This window comes from Anser brachyrhynchus (assembly GCF_964034855.1).
Source record: "Anser brachyrhynchus genome assembly, chromosome: 8".
NCBI lineage: Eukaryota > Metazoa > Chordata > Aves > Anseriformes > Anatidae > Anser > Anser brachyrhynchus.
Window position 1 is genome coordinate 7,155,339 of NC_137702.1, and position 15,365 is coordinate 7,170,703.

Genomic DNA, 15,365 nt, shown 5'->3' on the forward strand with positions numbered 1-15,365 from the left:
ACAAGTACTCCAAAAGGGGAAGAAAATAATGTCTTTAACAAGCTATGACCTTGAGAGTGGATGTGATTTCTGAAGATTCTTGGCATAACTCTGTAAACAAGATTGTAGTGCTTACAGCTTTTCTTCCACCTTGTCTTATATTGAGAATCCTAATCAGTCAGACTGAAAAGAAGCATTTCAAGAATCTCATTAATCACTAATTAACTTTACTCCTTAAGCATGTGATACCATTTCCAGTGGAACCAAAGACTGGAAGTCATCTAAGTTTCCAGTATCATTCACTTTACTCAACAATCTTTCACAGTCTAAACAATGTTTTCATGTGTTTTAAATATTCTGCAAGTCATACCTTCCTGCCTGTAACGTATTTATGTCTTAGTACATAGTTATTACAAAAAAAAAAAATCAACCTATGAATATATTATTCTTTTTTTTTCCTACACTTTAAATTCTCTCTGTTTAGACTGGCTGTTTCTGTAAACAATCACATCGTCATCATCATTAATTTTAGTCCTCTGTAAACTCAAAAATTGATCAGATGGCTCAAATGAGAAGAAGCGAACAAAGGAATGGAAAAGAAAAAAGACCATTAAATTAAAATGGGATGGTAGTGTCAGTAAATTTGTGAAACTTAAAGGCAGAAAATGCTGAGGCAAAGGAAGGCGAATTTTATGGCAGGATACAGAGCTGTTGGTCTGTTGCACTGGATGCAAGACCCTGTCATCCTTTTTCTATGATTCCAACCTAATAATGCCATGTATGAGGAGTCGCATAAATGATTCATGCTGATTTGACTCGGTGGCCGTGTATGAATCTGGTTGCCATTGTGACCACCAGAGCTACAACAGACAAAAAATAATCCCCAGGGGTTTGCTAACTATAAATGACATCTGCCATGTTCCACAGATTTGGAAAGATGGAATTGTGCAACTCCACAGAGAGAAGAGTTTTGTTTGTTTGTTTAAAAAAAAAGGAAAAAGAAAAAAAATCATACTGATGAATGCATTGGGAGTATGGTAAAAGTATGTATTTGTTACCTTAGGCTTCATGCTATACAGCCTCTTAAAAATGCACTGTAAGTTGCATTCAAAACCCTTCTGCTATATGATATATATCACAGGCATCCAGTGAAATTTGTGAAAGAAGAACAAAATACTTGGAATGCTTGTGCTCCAGAAAAAATAGAATTTAAAAATGTCCTTTTGTATTTAACCTATAACACTTTTTGGGAAAAAAAAATAGTTTTGAAAATGTCAGAATTTCTTTGCTGGAATTTTTGCTGCAGTAAGACGAAAACATTTCTTCTCAAGTTAATCATTTTTCTTCTATCCTAATCTATATTACAATAACATACACACCCCCAGAAGTGTTTGTCTTATCAAAACAAGGGGATTATCTTCAATCAAATGAGCATTTTCTTGTGGGAAACTTGTCAGAACATTTTTTACTTGCTTTTCAAAATCTGCTTTTCAAAGCCGTCAGTCCTGATACAATGTTGTTGAAGTATTTTTACTTCTTTGGTAAATAAAAATTCATTAGTTCTTGGTTCTATGTTCCAGTTGCTTACACAGATATCCTTAGCTAACTTGAAGTTGGTATCATAACCCTACTGTAAATACAAACTTCTACACATGAGTAAATACACAGATTAACCTTTTCTAGACACTACTTGTAGTTTTTAAAGCAGCAGTGACATTCCAAAGCATTTAAGCACATGCAGTGACTTGTTATTGGGTCTTTGTCACTGACGGTTCTTTCTACTAGCACGGAAATTAGATATTAACCACCTCCTTTCTCAGTACCTTAACCAAAGCAGAACTATGTACCGTACTGACGAGCATATTCCACACGAGTGAACCTGTGTCGGCAGGTAATTTCTGCCTCTAACTTTGGAAACATTTGGTAAGCACATCTTTCTGAGTAAAAAGCTGTATTACAAGTTCTTTGCCATATTCTTAAATGCACCTGCAAAGGCTTTATGGAAGCAAATGTATGTGCTGGTTAAATTTGTGTGCTGATTTTAGAATTGTAGTTCTTTTTCTTCTAACAGTCACCCTCATCTTCAAAATGCATTCAACTCTAACAAAAAAAAGCTTACACCAAGCATATTAGCATGCTCAGTCAACCTTCTCCCTTTCAAGTAAGTCCCTTTCTCCTAAAAACCTTCCCAAACACTAATTTCAGTAGTCCTCTCAATCTGCTTTCTGTAGGGTCTGTCTTCTCCCAGCACCCTGTAGACCTTCTGAATGATCAGTTCCTCGCTTCCTTCAGTGGAGGTCTGCAGAAGTCTTCCAAAAATTCTTTAACATCTTGTGGCCTAGGCATTTGACCACAAGTAGGAAAGAAGCCAAAGTGTACCATATCTAGTTGAAACTGTGGGAAGAATGTGCAGAACTAATTCACCCAAACTGGTGCTGCTAGGATTAATGATAGGTTTGTGGAAGTTTTATAGTACATGACAGAAAGTGAGGTGCTGGCATGCTCTCCTGAATCCATCTCATTTGAAAGTCTATTTTTGAAAGACTGAGCTTACTAATTTTGTCTGAAAATTCAGCTGCAGCCCACAATTTCTTCTGCTCATTTCTCCTTGAGGTGGAGCACTAGTTATGTATTTGAGATATGCCTTTTGCAGATGCTTTGTCAGAGACTTAAGCTTTTTATTTACTGTATCTGGAAGCCCTGGTAAGCCAAGACTTCTACAGTATTTCACATTTTATTTTTCTGAGCCACAGCTTAGGATCAGGTGGCAGTTAAGTCACTTAAGGTTATTTAAATGCATCTAAAATGTTGCTTAATAATTCAGAACCAGTTTGCTCTGTTTAGAGTATTAAGATTTTTTAAATCCTTTTAATTAACCAATTCCAACATCAGTTTAAATAAACAGAAACAAAATCTGTCTCCCTTGAAACCATAGAAAATGAATTTAACTCAACTTGCACATCAATTTAAATTAGGTACAATCAGGATTTCAGTAAATTCAATGCCAGACTATTCTTAATATTATACAGAAATACAGAGTAAGATATCCCTCCAAAACCAAATGTGATTGTTCATTTCCTGCGTTCTGGCAGGAGTAATCTTATTTTGACACCCGCAGTGGTGGAAATAATGCCAGGGGATGGTGAGTTTAGCTGCAGTGCTCTGCACACATGATCATCCCAACAGGTGACTGTGCTCTGGTGTTGTAATGTTATGGTCGTGATCCCTGTACTGCTGAGTTAGGTAGGTTAGCAATTTTGTGCATCTCAGTCCATTCTAGCCTTTCTTTGTAAGGATTATTCTGCATTTCACCTAGTGCAAATAATGCATTCAGATAATCTACTTTTAAAGTCATAATGTGGCATTCAAACTCATTGAATAGGTTATGAAAGCAATACATGTTCAGGACCATGTCTGGTTCTTGACATTCTTTTCCCTAATCATCATCTTGATGGAAAGAAGGAAGAAAGATGTTCTCCTGAGAAAGGATTCACACAGTGTACCCAATAGCATTATTAGTAACTAGTCATTCACATAAATTGGGAAAGTAGCTTGAACAGCTGTCTGGTGGCCAAGGAGGATTTCAGAAAAATAAAGTATTTTTCTGATAAGTTCAGAAATTTGTATAATGTTTTTATAAGTTCAGGGAAAGTTTAACATAATTCACCAAATTTATCCAGTAATCTCAAATTACTGGTATTTGTATTTCCTACTCCACAAAATAGTATCCATCTGTTTAATTTCACAATCCTTTAGAATTATTCAAGGCAATAAGTCTGATGGTGTCCTGTAATTATCAACTATGATCTAGTTTACAGAAGGTCACAGCACAAAGGTAGGCATCCCTCTTCTTGTTGGCTGAAGCTGTCATTAAGTCAATACTACCCACCCTTGCCTTTCCTCCCTTTCAGGACATGTTATTTTATTTATTCCAGCATTTATGTTTAGTTTAGTTAAGACACGGAGAATTTGTCTAAGTAAATTGGCCATACCAGACTAGCATATTCCCGTGCCTCTTCTAGGAGCATGATTTCTGATCGTTCTTCTGTTGACTGGTAACAGTAGAACAATTAATTGGACTGGTTAATTTTGAATTCCAGAGGACTAGAGCACATATAATTGCAAGCAGAACACTGAAGAGTGTGCAACCCTTAGGTTTTGTTGCTTTTGACAAGTTTGTTGCTCACACAAAGTAGTGTCATGCTCTTTTGGTCAGCACCTACAAAGGGAGTAGTTGATACTCATTGAAGTTGATGGCAGTACTTGTGTGACATCAGAAAGTATATTTTCAACCTTGAAATGTAATGTCCATTTTTGTGCAAATACAATTTCTGTATATGTAGTAAAAAAAAAAAAAAAAAGTATTGCAGAAAGATTTTTTCATAATATTTTCTTCCAAGAAAGAAAGACTTGATCTGCCTCTTCAGACCTGGTGTTTGCTTAACTGATATACAAAGAGAAAGATTAAATTCCTTCTTGTATAAAGTCACTGAAAGGATATGGAAGGGAATGAATGCCTTCCTCACCCCATGGATGTAAGTTTCCTCTAAAAAGATTTACATTCTATACCTGAACATAGTTTCTGATCTTGTATGACAACTCTGCTTGAATACAGGGAATGTTTAATTTCAGCAAATAGGTGTGTGTTTCGGATGAGCTGCCTTCCTTAAGACTCACTAAAGTTAGCATTCAACAGAGCACTGAATACTCAATGCTGTTTGTGAGCTCTTAGTTGAGTCATCCTCATTAGTTAACCCAGTGACTAATGCCAACCACGTGATTAATATATTCCACCCAAGCACATCCCTCTGACCAAAAGTATTCTTTTATTCAGCACTGCACCATTTTACAAACATTTATTTCAGGGAAGGCATGTTACTATTCACAGGAAGATGCCTTAGTTAAGCAGCAGAGCGTTGCTGTTGGATATGGCATCATCCAGCATAAACTAGCCCTAAGACATTTTGTACTTTTTTTCCCAGAATTCATGCTTTATGTCAATTTTGTGGTTTTTTTTTCCCCTTGTAGGAAGAAAATGTAATGATAAAATACCAATAAAGAGCCTTTGTAGTAGTATGATACTAAGAAAGCTGTGTCTGGTTACCAGAAAATTTAATGATCTCCTGCTGTTTTGGTAATTGCATAAGTAATACATCAGACTCAATCACCAAAGCAGTCTTAGGCGCGCTTTTCATTCTATTTACCTATCTACCAATCACAATGTTATACTGTAGTTATCATTGTGGTATCTGAACATCTTAATCCTTTGAACTTGATAAAAATCCTTTTGGATCGGTTTTCCATGCAGTTATAATTACGTGCACATGAATGCAATCATGGATCGCTCTCCGGTGAGTGGCTGTGTTCCTACCCATTCCCTTTGGGACCTACATATGCAAAGCAAAGTTCTTGCAGTACATTTGAGGCACTAAATGTATTTATATGTTTTCAGCCTTCCAGGAGGTGTGGCTGTCTTGCTTTCATTCAGCACATCATCAATATCCACAGTGAAAGCTACAGTGTTTCTGGGGCCAGGATCTGTCATCTCTGGAGCTAGCACGTTTTTAAAATAATTAAATGCATGAATTGTTTGATAAAAGCACATTGGCAGCAGTGCCCACAAATAACAGACTGTTTTGCTCCTTGGCACAGCAGAAGGGACGGTTAACATACAAATGCTCTGATCTGTAAATGCCACTATTTAAATCTTTCCTCTGCTCAGCAAGAAAACTGAAAGTAAATAGTGTGAAGGTGATGGAGCTCCTCTGCCTGTGGGTCCTTTGTCAGAGAGAGAGGTGTGCCAGGGGGTTCCATCAGCTTCTCTTTTTTCTGAGAAAAAAAGAAACAGAAAAAATTACTAAACAGATCATTGATTTCAAACTAAACAGAAGGAAGGGAGGAAAACAGAAAATCTGAGGAGAGCTTTACAGCATCTTCCTCTTCCCTCAAAGTCTGGAGCCCTGCGGTGCTGGTCTCGATGTTGTTGGGGCTGGCGACAGCAGCACGGGCTGTGCCCTGCTGGCAGCTCGCCTGACTCAGGCACTGACCCTACCACTACCTTCTTCCTCCACGCAGAAGGCAACTTTGGTGATATTTTCATGCCACTAACACTACATCAGCAAAAGCCGTATTATTCAAAGAGAGTGTAATTAATTAAAATACCTGGATGTTTTCACTTCTCCTGCCAAGAAGAAAAAGCCCTGTATGTGTGTTTGTTACTTTGTCACTGAAAGTACGGCTAAAGGAAGATGCAGTCTTCTGGTTAGTGATTTTTTATAGACATTAGTTCTTAGAAATAAATACAGACAGACATTCAGTCACGTTAGTACTCGGATGTATTCTGGACATAACAGGCTAGGCTAAAAAGGGAAAGGACTGAACACGAAGCAAGATTTCAGATTTTAGGACTAAGGAGAAGCACAGACACCACAGCTACCCAGGTGGGGTTGCTGTAGACAGCATTTCCTAGTGGCTTTTATTGGAAGGTAGATAATCTGTAGTTACAGATCTCTTACACTCTCAACTGTTAAAAAGCAATAAGATTTTTGTTTAAAAAAAATGATATTTTTTAAACATAATTAGCATCCAGGATTTTATTTGGTGTAATAATGATTTGTAGTTTGTGTTCTTTTAAACTGTGCTCTACAAACAAAATAAAAATTAGTTTTCCCAATTAAAACAATCAAATTTTACACAGAATCATGAATTCATAATGTTGAACTTTTAAAAGCACCAAATAGTCCAGGCCTCGCTACAGAAATACAGCAACATCAGGCTTATTATTCACAATGCCCTGTCATTATGCTTGTTACTTTTTAAAACCAAGGAGAACACAGTTGCTATTTTTTCTTAATTTACTCTCTAGAAAGACAAGTAATGCAAGTCAGATTTATCATATAAGCCTTTACTGCTTAGAATCTACACAGCAAATTCTTTCCTTATATAAATTATGTTAAGTCACTGACAGTTTATGCTATGTAAAGATAGATGGTATCTCTGTACGGCTTTTCTAAGAGTGGAAAGCACGCTCAGAGTACAGGATACAAGATCACAGTTCTCTGTTTTATCAGTATCCGTTACTTTGCTTAGTAAATATACTTTTTAAATATGCTCAATCTGAAATACTGTTTTTCTCTTCAGTGAAATAGGATCAAGAGTGTGGTATATCTGGCTTAAAGCTTTGTACTTAGAATGAGACTCGAAGTCTTTTACTATGACATATTTTTCCTTATTTGTGACGGCTTTCTTCAATTCAGATGTAAATTATCTTGAAGTTTATTCAACTAAACCAGATCTAATTGCATATATTTCTGTGAAGTAACCCTACTTTTGTTTGTGGCACCAGTTGGGCATATTATCCCTATAACCCGTAGATATTTCAGTATGTGACAAGGGTTCACTGTATTTGTTTGTGTCATTCTGAAAATATAGTTTTTTAAACAGATCTGGTGCTTTACCAGGTGTGCCTTTAAGTAATTTCTATTGCATTTATACTTTAGGAGGATTAGGAAACAGAGTAAAAGAACTCTTTGTCCGTTAGATTCATTAAATGTATTCATGCGTGTGTAAGTGGTATAGAGGCTGTGCTACTCAGGAATCAGATCCTTGTCCTAGGGTGGAGAGAAAGGTGAAGGGTGTGATATTTACTGCTTGTGTAAGTGTCATAATAATTGTGTATTTGATTCTTTATTTTTAAATGACCTTCCTGGGCATTAAGCCATTTTTTTTCTTTATCTTCTCCCTGCAGAGTTGGGAAGGTAAAGGAACCACACCTTTGAACTGGTAAAAGTACAGCTGTGCGGGATGTGAGCATGTAGTAGAACAGATAGGTCAGCAAAGGTGAAGACAGAAATAATACAAAAATTATTCTGGAAGGAACAAGATGTTGCTACAAAGATGTATTAAAATGTTGTTTAAACTAGTAATGATTTTCACCATGTTTAAACTAGTAATAATTTTCACTATTGGGTCCTTAAAAAAAAGGGGGAATTTGTTGAAAAATAAAGTGTAAGTAGCTACCACATTCTTACAAGAGAAATACAAGAGGTAACATTGCTATCTTTTGATTCTGTGCAGCCGTAAATCATGCAAACTTCAAAGTGCTGCAGGAGTACTTTAAACCGACTGGCTAGTGCTTAGTTGTAATAATGATCACATAAGTCATTTAAACAAATACCTGTTACAGTAATACATTTACTGTGCACCAATCCAGCATAGGTTATGTAATGAAGCTCTTCAAATGAAAAGATTAAATTTTAGCTGCAAAAAAAGCAAGAGGCCCTGTAAAACTGTATATACGGTTGGAAGAAAAGTACCATTTTACCAACTGAAACATATTTCAATTAAACTGATTGCTCAATGGCAAGATAGAACGCCGACAGAAATAAGGGCCTGTTACCACTCACTGGTCACCTTGATAGAAAGTCTCTTTCCCTGAAGAGAGTGCCAAAGTTTGTGTAGAAAGTCATTTGCCCGGAGATACTATTAGCTTTGGCTTCGGGACAATCCTAAATGTGTTATTCTACAGAATCCTGTGAGCTTGAATATTTAGCAATTTTGTTGTCACTGAAATCATACTATCTCAGCATCTGAACATTGTGTCTTTCCTCCCCCACGCTCCTCACTGTGTAAATTTGGAACAACTTAGAGTCCCTTTTGAAGGGCTAGTATTTTATATTTCATTATAATGCAAATATAATACAAGGTATTCACATTTACAAAACCACAAAATATATTTTTAAAATACATTCACCTCACCAGCTGTTATCACCATGGGATTTGTGAGCAGGCTCTGAGAATGTGTGTGTGACTGGTAAGAAGAGAGACATTGTAGGACTGGAAGACACAGAGCACCATTAGGCTTTCGGCTTTTGATTAACAAATGCTGAATGCCTAACTTGGTGAATTTTGCAGCCTTAATCAAGAAAGCGTGTAGCTGAGCACCACGGGTGAGTTCAGTAGGATCAAACCCGATTCAATACATAAACACATGCTTAAATGATTTCCTGCATAAGTGCCAATAATATGAAAAAAAATCTATAAATAATAAAGGTGTGGGGGTTTGGGGCAATGTAACATATAACATGCAGGGCTCTTTAGAAAAGACCCCCATGCAGTGACATCAGAGCAAGGCATCGTCAGCACCAAAATGGATTCCAGAATTTGTCCTAACGCTAGTGAAATGAAATAGACAAAATGTAAAGATACTTTAATACTTTGCTTTGTGAAACAACCCACACCAATTTACTGAGGTGAATACAGTCCATTAAAACACTACACTGGGCACACCTTTGTGGGTTACGGCTCTTCCCTGGTCCTTTGATCTCTATTATGTATCATTCTTAGGTTTCTACGTCTGTTCAAAAATACTGTAGATTACAAAGCATCTTAGGTCTTATATTTCGTACAAATACAAGAGAAACCATTTCTTTTGGTAGGAGGTGGATTCGCTAATAAGGCTGCAATTCTTTGTAGTAAACATCATATTTACAAACCACAAATAACAAAGTAGAAGCTGCAGAAGGGTTATGGTGTGATAATTAAGTACAATGGCGACCCATATGAACAGAAAATGCCAAGGAGCTAAAACAAAGCAACAACAGCTTTGTTTGTTGACAGATGCAGGAGCCATATTGTTAGTTAATTGGGTAATGGTGTAAACATTTGCAAACTCTGCTGTCCCTCAGTGAATTAAGCAGCACACTGAAATTATGGTGAAAAGCTGCACAGTCGTTTTGCTGCAGGTACTCCACAATGCTTTTAACTACCCTTCTAAGCTTAAAGACTTTGAGGAAAGGACAACATGCATTGTTATTAAAGTACTTGAAGTTTGTGAAGCTTAGAGTTCAGACTAGGATATGCATCTTGAATTACACTTAAGTGAGTAGTAGGTTTCCATATGGTTACAGTCTGGAAGTTTGTATTCGTTGCCTACATTTGTTTTTCACTTGTGTGTGTGTGTGTCAAATGTGGAGAAGACTTATTCTGGTTCTCTCTTGCCTTCCTTTTATTGTAAAAAGAGGTTGCAGGATTTTAAAGTACAGAGGTGTAATTAGATAATAGCTTTAACTGAAAAGAGGATGAGAATTGCTTCTCTCAGGTGCACAGTACCTCATGTGCTGTGAACTGCAGAGACCCCTGTTCACTTCCCTCCCAGTGCTGAAGTGCAATAGACTGTAGCAGAATACTAAAACATAAAAAAAATGCAACAAGATACTTAATTAGCATACTTCTGTAATCACAAACTTAAATGCACTACTTTGGCTGTTTTCTACATAACAGATTTGCTTTCTAAGATAATAACCTTTCAATAATTTAAGAAGCATCTGTGCAGGAATGCATAATTGGACTGTAGATAATAGGAACCTAAAATTGAGCCTGGTGTTTTTACAAATTATTTTTCTCTTCAGCCACCTAGCAATAGCTCACCATGGTACATGAAGTATAAGAAAATATGTTCCTGCTTTGGGAATCAAAGTAATGCATCTATTATTACTATTTAATTCTTTTGCAGAGGGGTGAAACTACTTTGATTTCAATGGCCTTAGGAAGCGATAAGCTCTTTATATTTGTTTAAATATTAAGTTATCTTGAATTATCCAATAAAACAATGGAAATAGAAATATGTTTTAAATTTGCCTGATTTAACTGGGGAGAAGAGAAAGGGATGCAGTACTTTTTTTGGTAATTGGTGACAGGATTAGTAAGTTATGCTTTTAAGAAAAAAATACATTTAACATTTTGTAATTCATAATGTTTGGTTTTCTTGACACATTTTTTTTCCAAAAAATAATTTTAGAAATCAGTGGCATTATATGATCATAGGTATAAACAAATTTAACTTCAGAAAAAATGTTTATCAGTATGGATTTGTGGTTTTTATACCCATAGTATGAGACTAATAATCTATTACTGACAAACAAGCTCCTGATAATTAGTGTGTTCACACAGTAAGGGAAATTAAACCAGAGTTACTAAGGAAAATAAGTTTAACAATGAAAGTGAAGTATTTCAGAAAATGGTAAGATTGAAAGAAACAACGTTCAGCTTTCTGTGTGAAGCACTGTGGTAATCTTCTGAAAGGTGTCACAGTGCTGACGTGGAAACGTGAATGTCTGACGGACCCAAAGAAGACACTTGTCTTCATTATTTTGTATGTATAATCATATTGTGTGATATTTATTTTATTTTTTTCGTAGAAGAGACTTTTCCTATAGGCAGCAATCCAATTTCTAAATAGAATCCTCAACACAAATTTTTCTAACTATAAACTGGGAATTGCTTGTGTGCCTGAAATGAACGTCAGTAATAGTTAAGGACGACGAGCAGCTTGTTGGATTGGGTGCTAAGATCCAAATGCTGAGGAATTCTGGCTCTAATGGTGCAGATAGTGCCTGTATTAGTATTTTCCAAATTGTACAACACTTAACTCTCACTGGAATTCTGCTGTGTGCTCACCGGCACAATGATTGCCTGCATACCTTTACAAATCTGCCAAGGAGTCAAGACTCTAGTGAACAATGGAAATTTTAAGATAGTTATCTGGAACTACGGTTTGATTTTTCAGCTTAGTTTGTGATCCAGTTAACCTTCCAAATTATCTTAACTTTGACAAAAACAGATGTATTCACATGTTGGTTTGTGGGAGAAAACCAACTCTTCTTGGAATTAACATGATGGATTCTGCAAATATGCAATATGTAAAATAATATTAATAACATTAACATAGAAATACAAAATATAACACATTTCTTCACCACTTTCTGGGAATTCGTGCTGACAGTTCCCACTATCGCTGACTGGAGGGACTCACAATTCTCTCAGTGAAAACCCACGCTGTGAAGATAAGCGGCTCATAAAAGTCTACTTACACCTATCTTTTCATTCTTGTCTTTACAGGTGACCCAGCTGGATCCAAATAAATCATTACTGGAGGTAAAACTGTATCCTCAAGAAACCCTTTTCCTAGAGGCAAAAGAATAGATCAAACAAGATTGTAGGACTAATCATCCTTTGACAAGCCAGAGGCACAGCATCGAGAGGAACACATCTATCAACGCCATCTTGTACTATCATCCAACTCAACTCAATGTCACAACTTGGCCTCTCGCAAGAATCCTGAAAAAATTGAAAAAAACATAGCTACTTAAAGTTTCACATACATGAGTATATGTTTCCAACCTCGTTTAAATAAGCAGAGGATAAAATTCTGCTATGAACACTGAACGTTATGACTATGTTGCTCACTTATCATCCAGCTTTTGTTATAATTAATGCACTGTTAAAATGTGAGTGATTGTTAAGTAGAATTTTTACTCCTCAAATGCCCCTTTTTCACCAAGAAATCTTGGACATTTCTGCCTGTACTTTTGACACTAGAATGCTGTATATTTGATATCTCGCCGAGCCAGTGCTCTCATATATATGCATTTTATTTCTGTGTTTGAATTTCTACTTTGTCACCTAATTTAAAAAGGCAGAAAAAATTAACGGGACATTCTCAGCCATGGAAATTTAACAGTATTATAGTAGAAAGCATATAATTTTTGTTAGTACTTTCTGACTTCTTTGATAAGATGTAAGGTTTTGTTTGAAGAATATAGTTTGACATATATGCAAGGTATTTATTTACTGGTTCTGCTTTGGGTCTCAGTTCTGATTCAGTTTAGGAAGTATTTTCCATTACATTGCAGTGTGTGAAACTGCTTATTGCATGATGTGAATATTTAAATAACATTAGAAATGGCCAGTACCAGAAACCTGGTATCTCGCCAACACTTCAGGAATCAGCTGATATTGAATATCAGCTGTTAAAAACCTTTCAAATACCAGATACAAAAGTTCTTTATTTCTCATTGTGAAAGAAATGGCAGTTCCCATTTTAGCGGTTTTCCTTCATTCTGGCTCTTGTTTGTATCCTATTACTCTGCTGTTTTAAAGCACCTTGTTTGTTTCATCAAACAATGAGTATCTTAAAAGATGGTGTAATAAGAAATCTGCCTTATTATTGCACACTTCGGACATTTTAACAATAGATTACTGATCCCGTCTCAAATTAAAGAAATCCTAGTTCTGTTGTCTGAAATGTATGCACCAACTACCTACTATCTGATGTGGAAAAATCTGGTACTTTAAATATCGCAACCATAGAAAAGCATACTGAGGCTAAGATCTAAAATACACTTCATGCCAAACCTGCATCAAAAGTGGTAGGGTTTTTTGCCTCTCCCCCCCCCCCCTTTTGTTAAACCTGGGCTTACAGGATAGTGCACAATAGCACTACAGAATCATCATCTGCTAATCAAACTTTCTTTTGTAGCGCCTGGCATATTGTTTTCCACATGTTTATATGTTGTAATTCACAGTGCTTATCGTAACAAAATGAGTTCTGATTTGAAAATTTTCTACTAAGCAAAAAGCAACTGCACACATCTTTTAGTCTTTATTTTTTTCTTTGTAAGGATGGTGATATAAAATTCAATGTATGCCTATTATTAGGGTGTTAGTGAAGCTGATATATTGTTACCTTTACCAAAAATGCAAATTTCTGAGCAGGGGAAAGCCTTATTCTACCTTTTGTAATTCTGTAATTAGTGAGTGCTACATCAGACACTTTTAGAAGTGAAGTATCTATGACAAACAAAAGGCTTGGAAGTGTAAGCAAATCCTAATCATTTGCAGCTCACAAATAAAAGAATTCATAGCCAATAGAACGATAAATGTATGCATAATGGAAACCTGAATGCAGGTGCTTCATTCTCAACTTTTGTTTTCTTATTAAAAAGATCTACTATGTTTATTAAATACGAAATTAACATAGGTTGCAAATTGGGGTGACTCTGTTTCTACAAACAATCACAGTAACACATACAGCAGGATTTGAAAGTGACGCATATCTTTTTTTCAGATTAGCTCTTCCTTCTAAGCTGGCTGTAGAGGAAAGGAGTTGCTGAAACATTGCTACACAAGCAGAGCAACCTTTCAGTGAACTTGTTATATTAACTTGTTCTGTTTAACTTTTGTTTGGTCTCATCAGGCTGTTTTCTCTCGCTCGACTTTATTTCTGTATTTTGACTATATATTCTTTACTTTGATACTAGTTTCATAAAGTTATTAAATGTGGCTTGAATATTTGTTGAACTTGTTGAAGTCAGTGCTCCCAGGGTTTGTTTGGCCTTTTTGTTCTAAATTCTGGTTTAGGGCTCTTTTCCCCCGTTTTGTTCATATTGCAAAATACACTGTCTTTATCAAAATGTTCTGGTGAGAATTAAGTGGAAGTGTTTAAAGGGGTGGCATTACTGCCCCCTGATACAAAGATACCAAGATCTCTATATAAGGATCATTCTGCCACAAGTGTATCACTCAATTTAAATAAAGCTTTTATGGTTTTGGTCCTTAAATACTTTGGGCCTGATTTCAAGAAGCAACCATCTAGTCACCTTTCCAAATTACACCCACAGTGCAAACCAGTCCCTGTGTAGAAACGTTAATGTTCTGTGCCATCGTTTTCTGCTCTCCTAAACCGTGGTATTCACTTCGTGTGCTCTGCTGACATGGTTAATCCTCTCGTCATTCTACAGACTCATTTTGTAATTCATTATTACCCCAAAACTGTAACACTTACTACAGAGCATAGCATATCCCTGATTCTGCTTTTTTTTTTTTTTTTATCTCCAGGTTCCTCACATTAATGGATTATCATTAATGTGATTAACGCATTAGTTTTAAGTCTTAGGAATTACTGTTAATGAACGGAAGGAATCCTGTACGATGTGTTGGCTTTGGTATTGGCCTTCAGAGCATGGTGGTGAAGGTGGGGCTCTCTGGCTTTGGAAGAAACGTCCTGCCTGTAGGCATTGCTGTTCTAAGTCTTTATTGGAGAATGCGCAGAGCACTGGCGTTTGCTCTGTGTTCTCTGCATACGCGCTCTTAAACTTAGTGAGGGGGGTTTCTAATGGAGCTGTGTTGGGGGGTTGTTTATTCTTTTTAATGTAGCAGAAAAGGACTTTGGCTTTCATAAACTGTACGTACTCAGTGACGTTAGAAATTTAAAATAAATTTTCAATTACAGTAATATTTCTACTAAAAAGTGATATGATTTCACTCTTCCATATGTGGGGAAAAACGAAACCACCGTGACCCAGGTTCACAGAAGGGCTGAAGCACTTCATTATCTGAGCCTCATGGTCAGACTCCTTAAACAATTCACAGGAAGATTTAGGTGTCTTAGAGTGGGATCCACAACAAACAAAAATTAAATAGGTTTCCAAACAAATCAAAGCGGCCCCCCCACAGAATACATGTGATGAGTCCCTGCCAGGCAGAACCAGGAACTGGTTACGCTGGCAGATAGGAAGGCTCAGGATGGTGATGGCTTGTGGGCACCG

The 15,365-nt window shown here is 36.4% G+C and overlaps 1 protein-coding gene and 1 long non-coding RNA gene across 4 annotated transcripts in view; one reads left to right on the forward strand and one right to left on the reverse strand.

Moving 5' to 3' along the window:
• The window catches only part of FAF1 (Fas associated factor 1), a 164,841-nt gene extending 150,463 nt beyond the window's left edge, over window positions 1-14,378 (forward strand). For all 3 annotated transcript variants that reach the window (XM_080603293.1, XM_080603292.1, XM_080603294.1), the window contains one exon: window positions 11,878-14,378. In XM_080603293.1, the coding sequence (XP_080459419.1) occupies window positions 11,878-11,961 (84 nt within the window). In that variant the 3' untranslated portion in view covers window positions 11,962-14,378. The remainder of the gene's footprint in view (window positions 1-11,877) is intronic.
• LOC308199321 lies at window positions 1,223-11,868 on the reverse strand. The gene is made up of 2 exons (XR_013954576.1): window positions 10,090-11,868; window positions 1,223-5,808 (listed from the first exon to the last, which is right to left on the reverse strand). It is a non-coding gene; the product is annotated as an uncharacterized lncRNA (long non-coding RNA).
• Window positions 14,379-15,365: the final 987 nt, after the last annotated feature.